The sequence below is a fragment of the Lacerta agilis genome, chromosome 15 (assembly GCF_009819535.1).
Source record: "Lacerta agilis isolate rLacAgi1 chromosome 15, rLacAgi1.pri, whole genome shotgun sequence".
In the NCBI taxonomy this organism is placed as follows: Eukaryota; Metazoa; Chordata; class Lepidosauria; order Squamata; family Lacertidae; genus Lacerta; species Lacerta agilis.
In genome coordinates, this window is record NC_046326.1 from 18,836,344 (window position 1) to 18,858,918 (window position 22,575).

Sequence of the window (22,575 nt, forward strand, 5' to 3'; positions counted from 1 at the left end):
CTACATGGGGCTCAAACCCACAACCCTGGAATTAAAAGTCTCATGCTCTACAGACTGAGCTAGCCAACCTCATACCGTAGCATCAAAGAAGAAGAAAAATAGAAGCTAGCCATTCCCTACTTATAAAATAGTCAGTAAAATAAAATAAATACTGTCAGTAGAATGAAAAAGTAGTCAAGTTTTGGATTATTACAATGAAACAAACACAAAAGTTTCAAGGCTTTAGTTAAGTTGGATTCTAAAAATAACTGAAGAACATTTAGAGCAGCTACAGAGTTAGTAGGCACAAAGCTATCCATAGTTCAAGTGACAAATCTCTTGTGATTCCCAGCCCCTGAGTGGGACAAGTTAAGATTCATGTTTCACTTATTCAAATAGTGAGGCAAGCTCAGCAATCCTTCTTACCAGTAGGGTCAGTTCCATACATACCATAACACCCTCAGCAAATGAAGCACCAGGGACAAGGAAAAGCCATCTAATAAATTTTAAACATTTAATGGAACACAACTGGCCTAACTGGCCAGACGGGAACTGAGTTAGGACGTTTTAAGTGCAACTTGCTTCTTACCAAAACAGTAAAAGATTTTATGCAAAACAGCAACTAAATTAACAAAATATTAGATGGGTCTCAGAAAAATATTTAATCTCCACAGTATAACCACCTTGAATATTCTTTTAGTGGATTTGGTAGCACAACTTTACAATACTTAATGCAATGCATATCGTACAGAATAATTTTGGGTATATTTATCAATGGTATACTTGGCTCTCCAGGTCACGTCACTTGGCTATTACATGATCCTCCTTTGTAAATTAACATTTTATTTGGAAAGCAAACGTGGGAGTGTTTTCCACTAGAGAATCCTTCCCTTTGTGGACACAATCTTAAATGCAAATGGGCACAATTTCAAAAGAAAACCATTCCAAGCAATTTAATTTTTTACACTATTTACATGACCAAAGAAATTCTGCCACTTCCCCAAGGCTGGGATTGGCAAAGACAAAGTTGTTACAGAACTGACCCCAATTCAGTGAAATATAGTTACACCTATTTTGAAATGAATAGGACTTCAATAGTCACTACTAACCTGTCCCATTGATTTCAATGAAACTTAAGCAAAACTCATTTACTCTGAATTATGGCCAGTGGTCACAAGCCACTCAGGTTATCTTTTCTGCACAATCTTTTTTTATATGAAGGAAGACAGTGACCTCACATTCATTTCAATGACAGGACAAGTCCCATTTGGATTGCACCTAGTCCCAACACCTCTCAGAGCTTCCTAGGGTCAACAATGTGGAAGGGGGGAGGGAACCCTAAAGTCAGCATCCAGATGTTTAGACCGCATTGGTTTATGTTTATCAGCCCCTAATGAATTCCATCAATTCCCTGAACAATGACTGCTCCTTCAAGTGAAGCAGCATTCACTAAACTAGAGGGGGAAGCAGTCTCTTAAAATGAAAGATTTAATGCCAAAAAAAGATGAAAAGTTCATAAAATGCACTAGAATGAACATATATGGTAAGCATTATTTCAAAAAAGAAATGTCGCCATAAAATGTGGGGAGTCTGATTGGAGTTCTTGAGTTAAAGTGCTCTCAAAGAATTCATGTGGCTGTAAAATCTGAGTAACTGCTGAACTCTAGAAAAAAGCTGGCATGTGGACCATTAGGGAACCCTGTTCTCTTTCTTCCTTCCTTCAGGACAGCCTTCTAATCTAAAAGGACAGGAGGAGAGAATGCACAAGCTCCCTGTCTTTGCTGGTAAGGGGATTTCAGCCACCAGATAGTTCAACTTGTGTTTTTCTTTTTCTTTGCTTTTACAGTCTTGGTTCCTCTGTTTTTGGGAACACAGAATGAGTCATCAGGTTGCTGGGTGGGCCTGTGTTCCCTTGATCAGAAGCACGAGCTCCTCCACATGATTTCAATCACTTTGGGCTATTTAGGAGGGGGAAAGTTTGCAAATTCATTTCCCTGTATAAAATACAGTATAACCGAACCAGGCTCTAGAAAGCCTATGCAAACCATTTTAATATGTACAACTGGTAATAAAAATTACCAGCAACCATATATATATATTTAGATAAGATTTTTTTAAAAAATAAAGAAGGGAACATTTGTTTAAAAGTCTAAACACTAGATATATAAATAGCTTCTTTAGAATGAAGTGATGTGACCTAAGAAAGTCCTGGTGGCCTCAAGGGATTATAGCAGCATGGTGGCCGGCTTCTCAAGCAACTTCTTGAACTCAGCCAGCCACTGGGCTCCAACTGCTCCATCCACAACGCGGTGGTCACAGCTAAGCGTGACAGACATCATGCTGGTTACGTCAAATCTGGGGTGGGGGGAAAAAGCACATTTCAAATGCTCAACCTCCTCCATGAACCAATCAATAGGAATGGAAAAAATGTTTTTAAAAAAGGAATAAAAGCAAAATGCAGTAAGTGAGGATTAAGTCAGCAAGGAACAAAGCAGCAACAACGGGGCTGCCTTTGGGGGCACACAGCTTGTGCACAGCCAGCATAAACATGGTCAGCCATTTTTAGTATTTTCTTCTATACAAATTTTGGACTTTTCCTGGCTACAGCTATATACTGGCCTGGTTTGCACACAAAGTTAAACCATGATTTGAAATAAACTATGGTTTAACATGCAAAGGCACTTTGCACCTGAGTGTACCATGCCCTAGGAGAAACAAGCTAAGTCTAGCTCAGACATAGGTAAACTCGGCCCTCCAGATGTTTTAGGACTACAATTCCCATCATCCCTGACCACTGGTCCTGTTAGCTAGGGATCATGGGAGTTGTAGTTCCAAAACATCTGGAGGGCCGAGTTTGCCTATGCCTGGTCTAGCTTGTTGTGAGATGTGAACCCAGGCTTGTGCTTTGTCTCCTCTAAACCACAAGCAGTGAAGCTAAGAAGAAAACTTGGCTTCCACTTGTGATTTGATAGGAGAGAAATAAACCATGAGCCTGGATTCGTATGTCACAAGAAGTTGGTTTCCTCTACTCCATGGAACGACCAGGAGCACGGGAGAAGCAACATGCATGTTAAACCATAGTTCATTTTAAACAATGATTTAACAATGCATGTAAACCAGGCCACACAAATTTGCTTGGGTGCTACCCTATTTAAAGAGGTACTTAAAAAAAACAAAAAACTTACCCCTTTTCATTATCTGCTGGGACCAGCCTTTTCTCAGAGGCACCAACTGCTAAAATACAAGCCTGTGGTGGATTGATAATCGCAGAGAAATTCTTAATCCCATACATTCCTAAATTTGAGACTGTAAAAGTTCCTCCCTGAAAGGAAATAAATACATTAGCGTTCTTTGACAAACTACTGTGTATGGTACGCTGTCAGCTGTGGAACATAAAAGGGTAGTTCTGAGAAACTGTTCGCTAAACAACCATCACCACTCCAAAACATTTTCCTCATCTCTCAGAAAGCAAATCCAGAGCACAGTCACACCTTTGGAAATCACTCCTGCTCCATGTAGCTTACCTGAAATTCATGCGGCTGTAACTTCCCTTCGCGAGCTTTGGTTGCCAACGTTACAATATCTTTGTTAATGGAAGCCAATCCCTTTATGTGTGCGTTAAATACTATTGGGGTTATAAGCCCTGCTGGAGTACTGACTGCAACACTTACATCAACTACATGATTCCTGGAAGACAAAAGGGGTGGGGGTCCATCTGTATGAACCTAGCAACTCAAAAGAAATTCAGACTTGAACAGAAATTGGAAGGCACTTCCACAATCCATTATTGGCTGCCTTGTACCATAAGCCAACCTCCCCCACCCTGACCCCCTTCAATTTAATTGCACAAAAGGCATCAAGCTGCTGCCTCTATACTGCTGCAACTCAGTTCCAGCATACAGTTATGATGGGGCCAACAGTTTTGAAATTTACTTGCTAACTTAAAGACTGTACACTTACTGTCTAATGACTGTGTCCAACCAAGAGGAATTTGCTTCAGGCACTTTCATGCAAGCCAGAGCTGAAGCCTTAATTATGAAGTCATTGACAGAAAGCTTAGTGTTCTGCGGCATCTCCTGCAAAGACAAAAGAGACAGAATGGACATATTTGCAAAACTGTTCATCTGCCAGAGTCATCTTAGAAGGTTGAAAAAGGATAAATTCATGCAACCATGTATTCCACATAATTACAATGATTGTGGAAAGCGGCTATTCAAGGCCAGCTGTTACACAAGGTGTCAGTGAACCTAAGTATACAGAAGGCAATGCAAGCAAGAGCAGGCTGTCCATCTAATGCAGACAGGTCAACCAGGCTGAGAAACCCAGAGCATACAACTTGAGTGGTTTCCCCCCTTCCAGTGTGGTGTAGTGGTAAAGAGCGGTGGACTCGTAATCTGGTGAACCAGGTTCGTGTCCCCGCTCCTCCGCATGCAGCTGCTGGGTGAACTTGGGCTACTCACACTTCTCTGAAGTTTCTCAGCCTCACTCACCTCAGAGTGAGGAAGGGAAAAGGAGATTGTTAGCCCCTTTGAGACTCCTTAGGGTAGTGATAAAGTGGGATATCAAATCCAAACTTCTTCTTCTCCAGTTTACCAACACACATCATACTTCTCCTAAGCCTAACTCTCAGAATGAAAGGTTTTCATTCCAATTTAATAAGAGGGTTGTTTCCCAGAGCATTGTGCAACTTTCTCTCATTTCAGTTCTAATAATGTAGAGAATAAAACAATGCACAGAACTAGCTCTGATATAGTCATCTTTCCCTTAGTTTACAATCTCCTGTTGCATATTCTGTGATCTTGACTGGGAATGCAATGTTGTGGGAAACCAGAAATGCATGTAAATGCGTACACTGCTGGAATATCCATGGATGGTAGGCTGTTTTGTATTATGTTAAAACTACCACATACCGAAAACTCAAGGAAACATTAAATCATTACAGAGCTGCAGCCCCCTACAACATAGGATGCCACAATATTGTTTTAGGAACTACCTACAACGCCATCGCAAATCTTCACCCACCACAGCAAGTTACCTGGTTGAGCTCTTTTCTTAGCACCAGTATTTCTCCCATGTCTACATCAATTGAGAGATAGTAGTGAGGTATCGTTTGCTTCGACTGCATCAAACGCTGGGCAATCACCTGCAAGTACAGACAGCAGGACAAGAATTTAAGACACAACGTATTCTGCCAAGAGTTGGTGTCATATCCAAGTTTGGTGGCTTTCAGTTGGGTGGAAGTATTTAAAGCGCCACACAGAAGCTTACCCTCCCCAAATGTCAGTCAGGAGTGGCCTTCCTCAAAACACACCTTTCACGTGCAGCCTTTAACCTAATTCCTTTGTCATCGCCCACAGCCAGAAAAAAGCACACATGCTTTTGTTCCCATTATATCCTTATTACCTTGCCCCCCTGCATCTAAAATAGGAACTTCTCAAGGTAGGAATCACCTTTTTTCTATCCTTTTGTTACTCTAAAGCATGGCACACATCTGTACAATACCACCCTTGACATGATGGGAACTCCAAGATTAGCGTTTGGAGGCCACATGTGCTAAACCTCTGTTTCACAAACTTCTGCTAGCACCTGTTCAGAGGAGGCACTTAAGAGGTCAACAAGCCAAGCCTTCACACTTGAATGATGCTCAACAAGAGGCATTGACTGTTAACACACACCCTATGGCGACAACAGTGATGCCTTACCTTGCGAATATTGCTGATTGGAATATCCGTGAAGACGCCTGTGGGAAGGGCAGTTGCAGCTGCTGGTGCAGGTGCTGCCAGAGGAGGTGCTTCTGCTGCCCGGGACTGTGTGCAGAGAAACCTTTTTAGCTACAATTTTTTTGTGAAGAGAGGGGCCTAAGTATTGTTGGGCTGAGGTCAGAGAGGGTTCATTGTTCTTTAAGCTATTCCAACTTAGAATAGTTTTAAAGTGTTGCCTTCACACATATAAAAGAGAACAGCTTCAAGACCCTGCTTCCTTCCCACTACCTTATTTTCTCCAGCCTACAGAACACAGCTTCTAATTCCTATGCTTGTGCCATCAACCTAATTTACAGTCCATTTGTGTTTATTAAAGCAAAATTTCCATCAGAAGGGGCTCAGTGTGGTTGGTGGGAAAGGTCAAAAAAAGGAGCGTTAAAGGCGTTGGGGCAGTGGTGAGGAAGTTGTACGCAGGTGTATCCAAGGATACCAACAATGCACAACCTGCAATAGTGATCAGAAATATTTGAAGAATTTATCAGTACACAATTCCATGTAGCTACATTTAGAAAGTCAGCTGAAATACTGCCTTAGCATCACATTTCTCAAGAAGTATCTCTAAGAGAATGCCAAATTGGCACAGGAGGTGCAAGCAGTTCTGGACTTTGAAAACAAAAAGCAACTGGGCATAGAACCCATTGACTAGTTGGCATACTGAGGGACAGACACCTGGAATGTGCTGCAAGCCATTTTCTCACATCCCAGAGCTGAAACTTCAGCACTCAGGTCAAGTTCTGAGGGAACGCTGCAGTTCAAATAATACATTGGAGGCAGTCTTCGGTAAAGGTTTAGCCTTGTCAAATATATAACTTTGATGCAACCAAGGCAGAAACATCAAGATGCTGCATTTCTGTGCACTACTCACCGGGGCAACCTTTGATGGCACAAACGACTCAATGTCTTTCTTTGTTATCCGTCCGTCTGGTCCCGTGCCTGGAGAAGACACACAAAAGGGGAAGTGTTTCAAGCAAGAGCTAACCAAATGAACTGGGGATGTGGAGTGACAAAAGTATGCTGGGGGTGGCCACTCACCTTTCACCTGTGAAAGGTCAATTCCTTTCTCTGCTGCCAGTTTCTTTGCCAGGGGGCTGACTATTACCCTCCCTTTTTGTCCAGGAACCTTGGCTGAAGGAGGGGCCGCAGGCTGGGATGGAAAAGAAGGAGTAGGTGTTGCTCCCGCTGCCTTAACAGAAAAGAGAAGGCCAAATGTTTAGTTAGATGCCAACACATGGAGGTTCATGGGAATTCCCCAATGTTCCAACCTGTGCTTGACTAAATGGGTGGGTGTTTGGCATGGGGCACAGTGCCAGCCGCTCAAGTCCAGTACACAGTACCACAGTGGAATTGCGCTAATACATGCATGACCCAAGAATGCAGGGTCCTAATGGGAGCTGGACATCTTACTTAGAAGAGAGAGAGGAGTGTACTGAATTGGGCGGGGGGGGGGGGGAATCACATACGTTGGGAAGTCGGCAAAACAGTCTCAGTGACTCCCCAAGCCTCTGAAGAATAAAATTTAGCAGGCAGATAGGAAAGGTTTCTTTCTAAGCTGTCTTGTAGCCCCTTTCCTTGCAAATATATGAAAACAGGCAGCACACAGTTGATCAGGTTGTAGAAGCAATCCTGCATCTCTCCTATATGGAGATAATTTCTAGAGCAACAACATCTTCCTGCACAGAAGCAAAAGTCCAAAAATCTTGGATCCAGCTGATTACATGGGGCTACCCAACAGATACATTTCCCCATCAGAGGTATCACATATGCAGGTTGTACTTACAGGACTTTGGGGCGGCAGCACCGGAGGCTTGATATCTGCTACTCCAGCATCCTTGTAGTCTGCAAATGCTGGAATGTCAGACTCTTTCTCCACAATGATGCAGAGGGGAGTTCCTAAGGGCACATCTCTCGTGCCTTCGGACACTAAGATTTTTGCCAAGTAACCTTCTTCCTGTACTTCAAAGCCTTAAGCGGAAAGAAATTGTTTAGGGAAACAATCACTACGGAGACCAATACTGAAGGAAACTTCACAATCCCACTATGGAGAGCAAGAGATTCCAGCAAACAAGTGAATTGTGTATTATTTACAAAATAAAATATTTAAATTAGCAAATTTGGAAGATGTAATGCACAGAGTTCTTCTAATTGAGGAGAGATCTTCATGTAGTAAGATAACAAGCCTGGAGCACCTGATGCTGTAGTGAGATAGGGTAATGGCCACAACACCCACTACCCCTGGCCATGCTGGCTGCCTGAGACTGATGGGATATGAAAAAGGCAACCCGTGGACCAAATAAGAGACTGATGGGAGCAGGGATCCAGCTACTTTGGACGAGCCACAAGTTCCTCATCCTTGCTTTATTTGTTTACAATTTAAAAGCTTCTCACCTATCGTAGCTTTGTCTGTCTCAATTTCTGCCAACAAGTCTCCTTCGCTTAGCTTTTCACCAACCTTCTTTTCCCATCTCTGAACTGTGCCCATTGTCATTGTGGGTGAGAGGGCAGGGAGAAGAATCTAGGGAAGTAGAGAGTACAAAAGTCTATATGAACAGATCTCTTAAAACCAAACAGCAACGATCCCCAATCCAAAAGGCAAGGCCAAACAGTGTGGTTACAGTTCTCAGTCTTCCTGACACAATGTTTGATTGAAAGGAGGGAAACAGGACATAACTGCTCCATGGACAGTGAACTGAGTGGTCATTCCTCCTCCTTCTACAGCATTGTAGAGGATAAGGTAGAGGGACATTCTCTGGCACCCAAAGAAACTTCCTCACTCTCTAGCAGTTGGCATGTTAGTTAGCACAACGTGTGTGTGTGTGTGTGTGTGTGTGTGTGTGTGTTTTCTCTTGGCAGGGAGCAAAGTCAACCAGCTAATACCACTAATTGAGTCAATGTGGTGTAGTAGTTAGTGTTGCACTAGGACCTAGGAGACCAGGGTTCAAATCCCTGCTCGGCCATGAAACTCATTGGGTGACTTTAGGCAAGTCAGTGTCTCAGCCTATCCTACCTCCCAGGGTTGTTGTGAGGATGAAATGAGTGGGGCTGTGGAAGGAGTATGCCAGTTTGAGCTCCATGGAGGAAAGGTAGGATATAATTGTGATAAATAAAAATAAATAAGTAAATAGTTGCCTCACACACAGACATGTGCCAATCTGCCAAGGGCAGAAACTTTCCACCCTCCATTTCCACAGTCCTTTAAAGGCAGTTCTGCTTCTCCTGCTGTAGCAAAAGCAAGCTCACAGCTTGCATTGTTTTTGCAGCATGGGAACAGGAATAAAGTTTGAAGACAGAAGAAGAATAAATGATAATGGACATAGAGAGAGATACAGTAAGAGAAATAGTAAATAGGGCCTGTACTGTACCTGCATGTGGGGAGGATAGGAGCTGCCTGGAGCTTGAGCAGAGGGCTGAGCTGCTGGCGCGGGAGGAGCTGCTGCTGGAGGAGGAGGAGGCACTGAGGCTGGTGGAGCAGTTGCTGAAGAATCCAAAGTGTAACTCTTAAAGGCATCAATAAGCTCAGGCCTAGGAGAAGGCAGGAAAGAGCCTTGAGCAAGTGCAAAGATACAATATACCTAAAAATATAACTCAGCCACCCAGAAGGCCTCACAGCTCTGCTGGCTAACAACTGCATGTCCCAACAACACACTGAAGCATGCAGCAGTACATAATACAGAAGAGATGTGGCCCTGCCCAGAAGGTTTCTAGACCAAGTGAAGTGGATAGGAGAAAGAGTAGAGGTCTGGGCTTGAAAGGGAGAAGCAGAGCTTAATTTAAGCCAAGACTCAGCCCCAGAACCTGCCCCAATATAACTGAGCATAGAACATAAGGGTGCCTCTGCTTACATGTGGAGTGTCTTTCAGACCACTGAATGGCAAGCAGGCTCCATACATCTTAGGAATTTGGGCAAGGGCCATCCAATTACTGTAGATCTGAACCCCTCTCACATGAAGAGATTTTATCACTAAGAAGCTGTCCTAGAAGGAGTAGTTTGGCAAAGGTAGGGCAAAGATTGTGGGGTGGGGGAGAAGTGAAGGACACTCAAACAGACATTAGCAAAACGGGAATTCTACAAAGATGGTCCTAGCTCTACTCACTTGTCCACAGTGATGCAGATTATGGCTCCAATGGGAACATCCCGCGTTCCTTCTGGCACCAGGATCTTGGCCAAGTAACATTCTTCCAGGCTCTCAAACCCCACAGTAGCTTTGTCTGTCTCTACCTTCACAAACATAGCAAAGTTGTTACAGTAAAGAAACATCCTATTTTCTTGACCTACACCTCATCAACCTCACATTAGCAACGTACACCATAAGAAAAAAAGAAAAAGATGCCAGTGAAATCGACTTCTTCCTCCCTCTTAATCACAGGTGGTCAGCAGAAAGTATTAGGCGTTGAAGGAGACTGACATCCCTCCACGATGTTCCTAGGAACTCAATTCCAACAGCCTGCTCAGATACTACTTAATAAAAATGACATTAGTCACTAGATTGGTACAAAAGGCCAACAGGTTACGCCAATTTCAAGGTACCTCAGCTATCAGATCCCCCTCATTGATCTTGTCCCCTTCTTTCTTCTCCCATCGTGCAATAGTCCCCATCTGCATCGTAGGAGAGAGAGCTGGCAAAGGCACCTACAAAGAAACAGGTTGTTAAGGTGATCAATTTCCCATCCTAGAATTTCAGCATCAACAGGTATTGCTAAGCACCCACCAGCATGTCCCCTTCACAAAGAGAAGGAGCCTTAATTTGTGCAGAAGAAAATAGGGCTCCAGGCATAGGAGTAATATCCTATTCATCATCATAAGGCCCTAGGGCCAATCAATAAAATACATTTATATACAAAAAAGACACCCCCGGGGAGAGATCAATCAATCAAAATACAAAAACAGTCAATGAAACGTTAAAAACAGCACAAATCAATATAAAAAACCCACTTCATCTGTCTAAATTTCCATGCAGGCCAGTTTCTCATAGGACTATAGAATGCCATTATTAATAGGTTTTAGGTAGAGATGTAATTCATACAGGAAACAGAAAGAAGTCCCAGGGTACCTCATAGTAAAGAAAGATCCCCAAGTTCTGGATTGTAAGCCCCTATATTGACCTTATAAATAAACCCACACAAGTGATTAGCCTGCCAAAAAACAAAACAAAAAAAACCCTAGCCTGCATTTTCATGCTAGACAGAAAGGCTGAAAAGCAGAATGCAAGACCCTTACTGAATGCAATCAAAAGCCTATCTACTCCAACTCTAAGTTTTTCGAGTGTCGAACCAGGTACCTATGGAAAGCCCCAAAGCAGAACATGAGCACAAGAGCACACATAGATAGGTATCTATCTGCACTGGGGAAACTTACATACAGAGACTTCCATGCACTTTGGAACTCCCATCACACAGGGTCCCAGAATAAGTAAGAGATCTATAGTCAATTATGGGTCCTCAGTATGCCCATCATTGGGAAAGGCCACTTCAATAAATTGAGTCCATCTTTAGGAAAGGGGTTACTCTAATTAAGTCTTACTTTTTATATCTAAGGTGGGAAGCAGAGGCCAGGAGACCACATATCTGAAGAACCACTACACACACACACACACACAACACTTATGGGGTAGCTAACAGCAGAAAAGCACAATGTGTGTGTGTGAATGGGAGGAAGACCCATGAGCAGGATAGAATAACTGATCCAAATACCACCAATAAATACAGAGAAGACTGCGGGTGGGTGGGGGGGGGGACCCAAGCACCTTTAGTGTGGAGAAGCCATCCATACCCAAACTCCAAACTGGGAACACTGAACTAGACTCAACCCTTGCTTCCTTCCAGTATAACACTGGGAAGTCCAGGGGAAGGGGAAGAAAGAATATGAAAACATAGAAAGGTGCCTTATCCCAAGCAACAGCCTCAGTCCATCTCAGGATTGGCTGCAACAACTGACAGCAGCTCACCAGGGTTTCAAATAAAAGGTCTTCCCCAGTTCTACCTGGAGAAGGACCTTTTGCATAGAAAAGCATGTGCTTTGCCACTGAGAGATGACCCTTCATTAAAAAAAAATATTAAATGAAGATTGCAGCCTTCATCATTCTGAATAACAAAAGCACGGGAAGCTGCCTCAGATATTAATCTATCCTACTCAGTACTGTGATGGGCAATGGCTCTCCAACCTTTCAGGCAGGTACCAAAAGATGCTAGAAGATTTGGTACCTGGGACCTTTTTCATACAAAGCCCATGCACGTTCTACCAAATGAGCTCTGCTCCTTCCCCTAAAAATAAATATTCCAGTCCCCATCGCTCTGGAAGGAAGGGCTGATTCAAATACAGTAGCAGCAAAATAAACTGCCCTACCGCCCATCTAGCTCTAGGCTTGTGTACACCAAGTTTCTTCAACGCTGCCCCCCCCCCCCCAATGCTTCTGTGCGAATCCCACCATCCCGGGACTACAGGATTTGCAGGAAGGAAGAACCGAGGGCTGCTGAGCTCAAGTCCCGCTTGCACAGGTTTCCCGTTAGGCCATCGGGCTGAGACCAAGATGCTGGGCTATTGGGGGAGGGGGTGCAGTCCGGCCTCACCCAGCAGCCAGGCAGCTTCTTACCTTCGCGTGACCTTCGTTTCTGCCTGCGAAGCAGGTCTTCTGCCGCCGCAGAGCCCGCAGCCTTCCCAACCGGGAGAAGGAACCCACCGACCCCATAACGACCGTGAGAGGATCTCCCAGTCCCTATGAGTGGAGGATTCCCCCCCCCCGCCCGATCCTCCCAGCCCGGGGCCACCGAAGGGGAGACCCCCTGCACAAATGCGGGCCCCACTCACCTTCTGGTGGGCCGGGTAGCTGCACCAGTGCCGGGCGGGGCCGGGCTGCAGCTGGGCCTTCCCTTCCTGAAGGAACAGCGGCGCCTCTCCCCGCCGGCGGGGCCCCCATGAGGCGAGGCCGCCGCCGCTACCACCGGCGACGGCCCCCCAGGAGGCGCGGCCCCGCCAAGGGGCCCCCTCCAAGCTCGCCCCCGGCGCCGGCAGGAGCCGAACCCTCCGCGGGGCCGAGCATTGCTGGGCCACGCGCCTCGCCAGCACGCGCCACATCCCGCTTCGCCTCCCCTTCTCCCTCCCTCAAGAGGAAAAAAAGGAGGAGGCCCCGGCCTCCCCGGATTCTGTCAGGCAGCGGCGGCCGAGAGAGGAGCGAGTGACCTCCCTCAGACTCCCCGGAGCGGGCAGCGCCGTAAGGCACGGGAGGAGGGCGCGCGACACTGTCGCAAAAGGAACCGGGAGGCGGGCGGGCGAGGAGCCGTCAAGCGCGTCAAGCTTGGGCGGGGCTGCTTCCCAGCCGTGGCCTGAGGTTACCTTTCGGCGTCGTGAGAAGCTGCGCGCGCAGTCAGCTTGAGCCACTCGCGAATGAATGAATGAATGAACGAACGAGTGGATGAAATTCTTACACCAAGGTTTGCTTCCCCAAGGAATCCCCGTGCCCTTTTATCTACACACAAAGCACATGGCGCTGAAAGCTCTTCTGTCTTTCTGTGAACTGTGCCCTTTACTTGGCAAGAGACAGTCCTGGCAAAAGACAGCCTCTGAACAAAGTGTGCTGGCAGAGTACAATTGTTTCCCCTTTTGAAACGGAAAGGTGCTTAATCTCTCAATGGATCTGGCTGAATTTACTATAGAATAGTTGCAGGTTAAAAAAAATACCTGATTTAAAAAGTTACTGATAAGTGGATGTGCTGGGTTTTAGCTGCTCAAAGGATTAAAGAAGATGGCGACTGGAGGGTGGAGGCTTTAGCGGTTGGTTTATTTAAGATCATACCTGATGCTGTCTGGCTGTGTGAGAGAGAGGTACAAGCCTTGGGGCATTTTCTTTTTCCAAAGACAGCTGCTTCAACACACATCAAATACTACTAGTACAATGCTGCCAGTTCCTTGGATTCGCTGACATCTGAAAAAGCAGCTGTAACTCACACCCACTACCAAGCACTATGTAGCAGGCAGGTTTTCCTTTCACTATTTCTTGCTGAAGGATGAAGCAGGTTGCTTGGGCTGGCACAGATGCTTGGGATTGAAATTGCAGTTCCTCCCTTTGCCAAACAAATCAGCATGGAAGAAATGGCCTCTGTTTCCTTAGTTGGCTGACTTCCTTTCTCACACCAGACCCAGGCAGCAGCACCTATGGCAGCCTCAGAGCTTGCTGAAAGGTCCTTTCTCAAGTACACACACCTGTTGACATACAGGAAGCATGTCTCATGTGACGCTCAATGCACCTAGCAAGCTTCTCACCATTTCCCAGAGCCAGTGTGGTGTAGTGGTTAAGAGTGGTGGCTTTGTAATCTGGGGAACCGGGTTCGCGTCTCCGCTCCTCCACATGCAGCTGCTGGGTGACCTTGGGCTAGTCACACTTCTCTGAAGTCTCTCAGCCCCACTCACCTCACAGAGTGTTTGTTGTGGGGGAGGAAGGGAAAGGAGAATGTGAGCCGCTTTGAGACTCCTTCGGGTAGTGAAAAGCGGGATATCAAATCCAAACTCTTCTTCTTCTTCTTCTTCTTCCCCCCTGCTCCACTGCACACACAAAAAGCAAATCAGACCTGGGTTTGCGAACTCTCTTTATTGGAGGTTATTTTTTTCTTTAAAGTCTTGGTCCACAAATCCAAAGTATTTTTAACTGTTGCAGCACACAAACAAGCTTCGGGTCTCTCTTGGCCAGCAATGTGCAGGGAGGAGGTTATGAGAGTAACCCCCCCTTGTAATAGTAATGATTGCAGACTTCAGAATTTCTATACAAAATATAGAGCATTTTATACATAGCTTGCATGGGACATGCTGCAAGGATATGAACTCAAAAGAGGAATTTCAAAAGGAAGCAGAACATCTCTAGTTTGTGTAAAAATCAAGCATAGATATGTTGAGGAGAAAAACCAAGAACTTCTCCCTACTTTTCAGTCTCAAATACAGCCTTCCCCAACAATGTTTTTGACTACAACTCCTATTAGTCCCAGAAGCTGTAGTCTAAAATACTGAGAGGCACCCAGTTAGTGAATACAATTGCCCCCCCCACCCGATTCCATGAATGATTCAATTTATTTCAGGCCTATTCTGTACCTCCCCAATGCTCCTCATCCTTATGAGGGGACGGTAAATAAATTGTGGAGCATATCTGCATGACAAACTTTCATACGATTTGAGCAATATATTGCTGCTTACCCCCCAAAGACTCGAGGGAACTGTAGTTTAGATAGTGAAGAGATGCCTATATACTTTCCTGTGGTTCTCTGGTGGTTAGAGTGTGACAGCACCTAAGCCAGTTTTACATAAGCCTCAGCCATGTAGATACACCTTTGGTGTAACTGCAGAAACAAAGTAAAACTAGGTGTTTTGTAGAAAGGGGACAACACTGATATGAAAGAGTGGCGATAGTCTTAGGAAAATGCAAGCTACAACTTCAACCTTAATGCTACAAGACTGAGGCTGAAACCCTGCACCCACTCTGGATAACTAAATCCCACTGGGGTTCACGGTATTAAGACAGCCCAATAGTATGAAGGATTGCAGCCAACCAGAGCCCTTAAGTCTTTCCTGAGGTGACCCCCCTGAACCAGGGTATTCTTTGCTCCCTCTCGCCACCACAACCACATTTCTGCCAAGAAGCCTGTCTAAAAAGGAAGAACTGGTTCAATTAAACTGAAGTTAAGTTGTTGAGAAGTGAGTAGAAGTTTGAGCTTAAAAGCATAACTCTTCCTGGGGGGGGGGGGACAAACCACTGGACAATTCTCTTCTCTGTCTCTTTGTTTAGTAAATATAATTCCATGCTGCCTTTTCGCAATCTACTAAAATTCATGCAACAGAAAAAACAGTAATTCCATGAGGAGAAGTAAGTTTTTCTTTATCAGGGGTGAGGAACCCTGTTTCTTCCCATTTAGTAATAAGCTCTCACCTCCAAAAGCCAGCTTGGTAGTTGCTGTTCTGAAGGACAACAAGGATTGCACTCTGAATTGCTAACAGCAGACACGGATTCTAATGAGGGCAGGGTTTAGAAAGGCACTACTGCACTTTCTGTACACTGAGGGCATTGGGAAGACCAACAACACAGAAAACACAATCAGTACAAGAAAACAGCTGGCAAAATATAAAACCATTAGGAATCTGTAATACCTTCATAGTAAAGTAAACCTAGTAATGGGAGCCACTTGGGGGGGTGGCATTAACAGGATGCTGTACAAAACCTGCTAGTGTCCTCTAGAAAAATAGGTAAAATACAGCTCAGCATGTGTGCAGAAATATACAGAGGGGAATAATACTTGCACCGGTATAAAAATATACACCATCCTTGAACAACAGCAATGCAAATGGATACAAAATAATTCCAAAAAAACAGGAACAAGTTTACAAAAAGGACATGTTTAAAATCTATAAAATGATAAAAGCCAAGTTTTCCTTCAAATGTCCAGCCTCACATGAAAAAGGACACAAAACAGGCTGACATACAGAAACGTTCATTCAGAGTGCTGGTGCATGCACCAGAGACATGCAGGCCTGCAACCACCTTCAACGCACAGGACTGTGCTGGATGGAAGACGAGATGCAGATACATGGAGCTGGGCTGGTGGAGGCAGCAATCTCTGGTAGCTGGAGTGATATTCCTGATTTTGCCACTCACCATCTGCTTTTCAGTTCAGTGATGCCCTGGGTGCACTTACCAAGAGGCACCCCCTGCACTACCCAGTTCTGCATTTTAGAGCATTGCTGGAAACATAGAAAGTCCATATTCAAGAAAAGCTAAAAAGTATAATGTTACATGAAGCAGTACTGATTGCCGGCTGGACTACCAGGAGACCAAATTTGGCATGTGGAGAACAGATGTAAGCAGCAAGTGGATGCATCCCAAAATGATGTGTAGGTGTGCCCCAAAGACTCTTACTTAAACCTACTTATTTAAACTCCACTGACCTTAACGGCTACAATTTCTGTCCAAGCTTTATTATGCTATGAAAAGTGTGTGTGTTATGCTTGAGAGCCAGTTCATGCAGCTCCCCTGCTCATGGTGCCTGCTGTGGCTCAGAGAACTGTTTAACTCGTTCTCCGCAAGCACATACCACCCATTTTGCACGCCACACTTGAAGAGTGGTCTGAGCGGAGCTGGGCAAAACTGCAGATTCTGCTTGAGGCGAACAAGCCAGTCGACCCCCCTTAATCAAAGGGAAAGGAACCACCATGGCAGTAGAGGAAAAAGACAGCCACCACAAGGGGGGCGGGGGCACGATTGTATGCAACAGTTTTAAACCAGGGGACCAGAGAGGTTATGTGCCTGGTGCCTTGCTCCCTTTCGGCTTTCCTGAAGGTGGTTTCACACAGTCACACACTCTCACTAGAAAACTTGCAGTGAGACCCACATGAAACAGTTCGATGTGAATTCCCACTGTCCAACCACTTAAAAATAAATAGCATTCAAATAGCAAAGTGGGATCCCAGTTCCACCTGAGTCTCAGCACAGGCTGATTGGAAAAGAACTCAGATGGTGATGGGAGAAAAGCAGAGTCATGAATTCTTGAGTTGTGGAAGAAGACACGAGAAGCCCCCTTTCCGAGGGACCCACATTACATTCTCCTACTGTTTGGACTGGAGTTTAAGAGAACAAATGCATGGACCGGACTCTCTTCTGCCACTTGATCCCTGGAGAAACAAAGACGTGGACCTTTCTGTGGCCTCCTCTACCAAAACGAAAGCAAGAGGGTGACAAGGCAGTTGAAGGAAAGGGCAAAGTACCCTCCTCACCCATACCCCCCAAAGCAATCCAACTATCATTTCATGTCCATCAAGAGTTCCAGGATAGGAGAGCAAAACAAGAAAAGCAGAAGCAGACACCCCAACCCCACTCTGATGCTGCCAACTCATGATCTGGACCACAATCCAACCCACTTCTTTCTCTCAAGAAAGTCTTGTTGGCTCCCGATGCTGTCTGTCTGGCACAGTCATTTGGAATGATTGGCTGGCGAGGGCTTTCAATATGGAGAATGTAGCTGCAACAGCACTGCCTGCCTCCAGAGGACAGGTTCTAAGTTTCCGCCATTAAGTGCAAGGTTCCTTGTAATACTGTACGTCTCCCAATGAAAATGCTCTGGATTCTCTGACAGCAATTGGAAGGAGAAGCAGAGACAAACACACCATTAAGGCTGACAATGACTGAAAAAGAGAGGCGGCCCACTCCCCACACCATGGGACTTTCAAACAATGCAACATTTGGCCATGGAACTCAAGTGCCATACATCCTCCTCGCTTGTGGCAAAACGTTATACCCGTCATTTTGCAGAGAAGTCTGTTCCTTTCTTTTGGCAGTTTTGAGACAGATGCATCTCAGTTCACACACTTTTTGGTCAGTATCTGGGAAGTGCAGTATACCAGTGGTGCGTCGCCAGGGAAAGAGAGTTCAGATGTCTCTCATTAGTTCTCCCCATGATCCTCTTCCACCCATGCCACAATCTTTCCCTCCCACCCAGGGATGATGTCGTCGTCATGGAAAACCTGTGAGAAAAACAAAGTGAGAGAAATTTGTCAACAAAATGAGGGCACGTGCAGATGTTCCTGTGCCAAGAGTCACCAAGGCTAGCGGTTCTTGCAAGTTTAAGTGGGTTGAAGCTTCTTCTCCCTAAGCACGTCTCAGGGTGTGTTTTGAACAGCCAGGTGCTGGCATGGCACAGTGGCTAAGAAAGCCAGCTGCACATCAGGAGTCCTCAGTGCAAATGTTATCTCAACCATAAACCTACCAGGTGTCAGGAAACCTCAGACCCAGGGAGCAAATGCAGCTCTTCAGGCATCTGCCCCTGACCCCCAGAACTCTTCTCAGTCCCCACCCCTCAGTATCTCTGCTTTGTACCATCCTTGAGTGTCTGGGGGCTAGTGCAGGACATGCCTGAACTCTGATAATGCCTCTTGCTTGCATGGGTGGAGGAGAGAGAAAGAACATGTGTGCATGCGCAAACTAGCCTGCTGTACAAAGATAAAATTTGCATTTGTTGCTCTGCCCATGCTCACCACTGGCATGCGGCCTTTGGAAGGCTGTCCAGGAGGGAATGTGGCCCTCAAGATGGAAAAGGTACCCTATCACTGCTGTAGGGCAAGCTGCTCTTTTCAACTCTATCTGGATTACTATGAGTGATCAAAAGGCCATCCTCATGTTGATAGTCAAATGGTTATCCCAGTGAGCCCCAACATTATTAACATTTTTCCTTTTCACTGGCTGATCCTGAGACATGATGACATGCCCATGCCTTCACAAAATGAAGCCCATGGCAGCAAGGGGTAGGTGGGCCTGAGCCCAGCTCCTCCAGGCACAAGCCCAATTCTCTGTTCACCACACTCGGATTCACCTGTAAAAACTGAGTGCCAGAAAGTCACTCCTTTTGAAGGTGCAAGCAGATTATTTTGCACATTCTGGGGCATCTCACAAGTTTTACACCAGAAGGCTTATTCTGCAAGCTGCAGGATGATCAGGGCCTTGTAAGCTCAGAGGAAGTTGCAGGTTCTTACCCTACATGATGGCCTAACCTCCTTTAGCTATTACAGTTACATCACCCAAGCCAAGCACTGCAGAAATCTGTCCTTACCAGCCAAACCAAACAGGACAAGTTCCCAGAGCTTTGGCACTCTTATTGGGTTACATTCATCAGTTGATTTGTCTGGAGACTTCACTTTCTGCCTGTAGCTCTTAAAGGGCGGCGGCTGAATAGTCAGGTTGCTTTTATGCAACATTCTTCAGTTGTACTTTAAGGCTGAATGATTTACCCACATGACCCCCACACCTGGGCCAACCCTGGCCTTTCTGCCCCTGGGCTTCCACACCACAGGATACAGGCCAAGCATGAGCACACAGAGATGAAAAAGAGTCACCACACAATTAGGGATGGAGGATTATGTCAAATTCGGTTTCTCTCAATTTCTCATTTTTCCAATCTTAAATTCAGTTCTCCTCATTTCTGCAGCAATTTGAAATTATTTTTTAATCCTCATGCAAATTGATCAATGGTTTAGGGCAGGTTTCTCCTAATAGAACACATTTTTGTACGCACTTTCCCCCCCAATATATTTTACAAGCAATTACAACTAATGTAATGCATTTTTGTAATTTCCACTAACATGTACTTTCTCCCCTAATGCTTGCATTTTTTGCACACACTGGTTGGAAAGCCTCCATCGCAAAATTCAAAGAAGTGCAGATTTCAAAGGAGAGCTGTGTTTTAGTTTGTGTATTAGAGAAGTGTTAATTAAGAAGTCTCTCACTATGGTGCAAACAAAATCAAACTTCTCCCCCATCCCCACGCACACAAAACCAACTGCCATTTTGCCACTTTCTACAAGTGGGTATGTCACACAATAACTGTGAGTGTAAGTCCTAATGAGAGGCTATTACATACCTCCTCTTTTACTGTGCCAAATTCTGGATCGAGGGCTTTGAAGTGGTAGCGATGTGTTCCTTCCCGATCAATAGCTGCTTTGAAGTCCCTTAGGGTCACCTCACCTAACCTGCACAGACACAAGAGTAGGAAAGAGGTAGAGCCAGCCTCACTGCCAGCTTGTGGCATGAATGACACAGGGCTCCTTGGGTGCAGGGGCTGTTGCAGTGCATGCTGGGAGAAAGAACATCCCACAAAGGCACAAATTGTGACTTGAAGTCCCCCCATGACAGAGACATGATGCAGGGCTGCCAGCCTTACCTCTTTGGTATGTTCACCATGAAAGGTGTGAGGGAGCGATCCGTGAAGTAGAGCACTTTGGTGCAGGCACTGCTGCTCATTGCGGGGGTGCTGTGAGAATGAGGCAGTTCTGCAAAGACAGGTGGACTTTGTTAAATTATAGCCCTTCAACTCTAAAAGAGAAGCTAGAGAAGGAAAACGTGAGAGCTCACCTAACATCAAAGGCTAGAGACCCCACCCTGATAGAAATCTCTCTGTTTGTGTACACACACACACACACACACACACACACACTTCACACCTCTACAGAGTTTGTCACCAATAGGATTTAGGGACAACACCAGTGGATTACAAAGACCCCAGGCCACACAACACCTCTCCCACAACAGCATCATCCTGCTTGCAGCCTCTGGAGTCACTGGCAATAATCCAGCCAATGATAAAATCAAGAATCCTGTTGATGTTTTGCAGTCTCAAAGCACAACTCCTGCTATGCCTCCAGTGGCCCCAAAACCAACACCACTTCTGATGTGGATAAGCAGAGAATTGGCACAAGGAAAAGCTGCAGGCACGCCTGCCTATCAAGGGTTACACGGCAAATATGTCTCTCCCTACTTTTGGAATAGTCATGCAGGTGTACGTCCCTCATGCTATATCTATGCTGTTTTCAACAAACTGGATGTGGGAGGAGGGCTTGGGATTCAACAAGCCAATTTGTCCAGGAACATGAAGCAGCTTTATTTCTGTCTGCCACTGCACACAGCTCACAATCTCCAGTGTAGGTAGGGGTGAGCATGGATCAGGCAGGTACAGGTGCCAGGTATGCCTGAACTTCCTGGAAAATGCTCCGGTCTAAAGGCTTGGCTTGAGAGTTCTCATAATGCAAAAAACTCTTCTGTTTTATAGAGCATACAGTTACAATAATGCAATGATGGCGTGGAAGGAAATGGTCCACCCAGAATGAGATAGATGGATAAGAGATGTCCAATTTTTAAAATCCAGCTGCAATGACTGGGGAGCAAGGCAAAAAGAGGCACCACTGTCAACTGTGACCAGTAGATGGCAGAACCTGTTTGCAGTAAAACACTGCAAGGCCTCAGAGAATAAGGTGGTGTTTTCTGCTTGATGTTAAGAGTAAATATTAATTGGAGTTGTTCATTATTTATGGTGCAGTAGTATCCAGAGACCGAAGCTGTCTGCTTTGTGCCAACAACTGCACCTTGGCAAGCTCTTAGTTCCAAGTGAAGCTGGTGAAAGGAACAGTCCAAGGAAAAGGAGCAATTAGGAGGGTGAGCAGGTCAGGGGGGAGAGTAAGGAGGAGCAAGGCCTGCCTAGATTTCCAAAAGCATCCCTGCTAAACAGCCTCTGTTCCAGAGCATCTGACAGCCCTCCAGATTTATTCTGCATTTGTCCCAATTTGCTTGCACAAAACTTACACTGAGATTAGACAAATGAGCATTTGTTCTGATTTGTCTATGGGGCAGTTTATTATTATTATTATTATTATTATTATTATTATTATTATTATTATTATTATTATTAGTTTATTTATACTCTGCCTTTTTGCCCTAATGGGACAACACAACTTACAGATAAAACAAGAATTGCTAAAAACACAGAAAGAGCAATAATTAAAAAAAACAATTAAAAATGAATAGAATTATAACTATATACACATATAAAACCCGTTCAAAGCATACAAATAATTACAATAAAAACAGCATCGCACCAGCCCTTTCATTAAAGCAGCCAGTTTCCAAAAGCCTGTTGGAACAAGATGCTTTTCACCTGCCAGTGGAAGAACAACAAGGAGGGAGCCAGTCTAGCTTTTTAAGGGAAGGAGTTCCACAGTCTGGGAGCTGCCACCGAGAAGGTTATGCCGGTATGTTAATGAACATTCATCAGAATTTGCTTGCAAGGTGTTTACACGTCTTCCTGTTAACCATTTGTTCATCCTACACTTTCCAGAGATATTTCCCCATCACTTTCCTAACCACAAAAGGTCCATTCTTTTTTGGAAGTGGAGTGCTAGGGCGACAAGAGCACTAGAATGCACTTGAACGGTGCAAACCTGCTTTTCTGGAATGTAACTGAATCCCTCCCACAAAATACTGACAGTCTAGACCTGAAGCAGGACATTTCCGTCTGCAATGAGAGCGCGGTCTTGGAACTGCAC

At 45.1% G+C, this 22,575-nt stretch overlaps 2 protein-coding genes across 6 annotated transcripts in view; both read right to left on the reverse strand.

Moving 5' to 3' along the window:
* Window positions 1-470: 470 nt before the first annotated feature.
* Window positions 471-12,955, reverse strand: DLAT (dihydrolipoamide S-acetyltransferase). Its single transcript, XM_033171442.1, has 14 exons — window positions 12,544-12,955; window positions 10,267-10,368; window positions 9,833-9,957; window positions 9,101-9,260; window positions 8,127-8,253; window positions 7,519-7,703; window positions 6,774-6,924; window positions 6,607-6,674; window positions 5,682-5,786; window positions 5,015-5,122; window positions 3,940-4,055; window positions 3,504-3,666; window positions 3,165-3,301; window positions 471-2,334 (listed from the first exon to the last, which is right to left on the reverse strand). Exons 1-14 carry the CDS (start codon window positions 12,808-12,810, stop codon window positions 2,205-2,207), a joined length of 1,944 nt encoding a protein of 647 aa, XP_033027333.1. The 5' UTR covers window positions 12,811-12,955; the 3' UTR covers window positions 471-2,204.
* A 2,619-nt stretch (window positions 12,956-15,574) lies between these two features.
* The window catches only part of DIXDC1 (DIX domain containing 1), a 67,586-nt gene continuing 60,585 nt past the window's right edge, over window positions 15,575-22,575 (reverse strand). For 4 of the 5 annotated variants that reach the window (XM_033172386.1, XM_033172385.1, XM_033172390.1 and 1 more), the window contains 3 exons: window positions 20,421-20,529; window positions 20,121-20,229; window positions 15,575-18,231 (listed from right to left, as the gene is read on the reverse strand). In XM_033172386.1, coding sequence (XP_033028277.1) covers window positions 18,151-18,231; window positions 20,121-20,229; window positions 20,421-20,529 — 299 coding nt within the window. In that variant the 3' untranslated portion in view covers window positions 15,575-18,150. Of the gene's footprint in view, window positions 18,232-20,120; window positions 20,230-20,420; window positions 20,530-22,575 lie in introns of those variants that run through there. The other variant, XM_033172387.1, reaches the window with a different exon arrangement.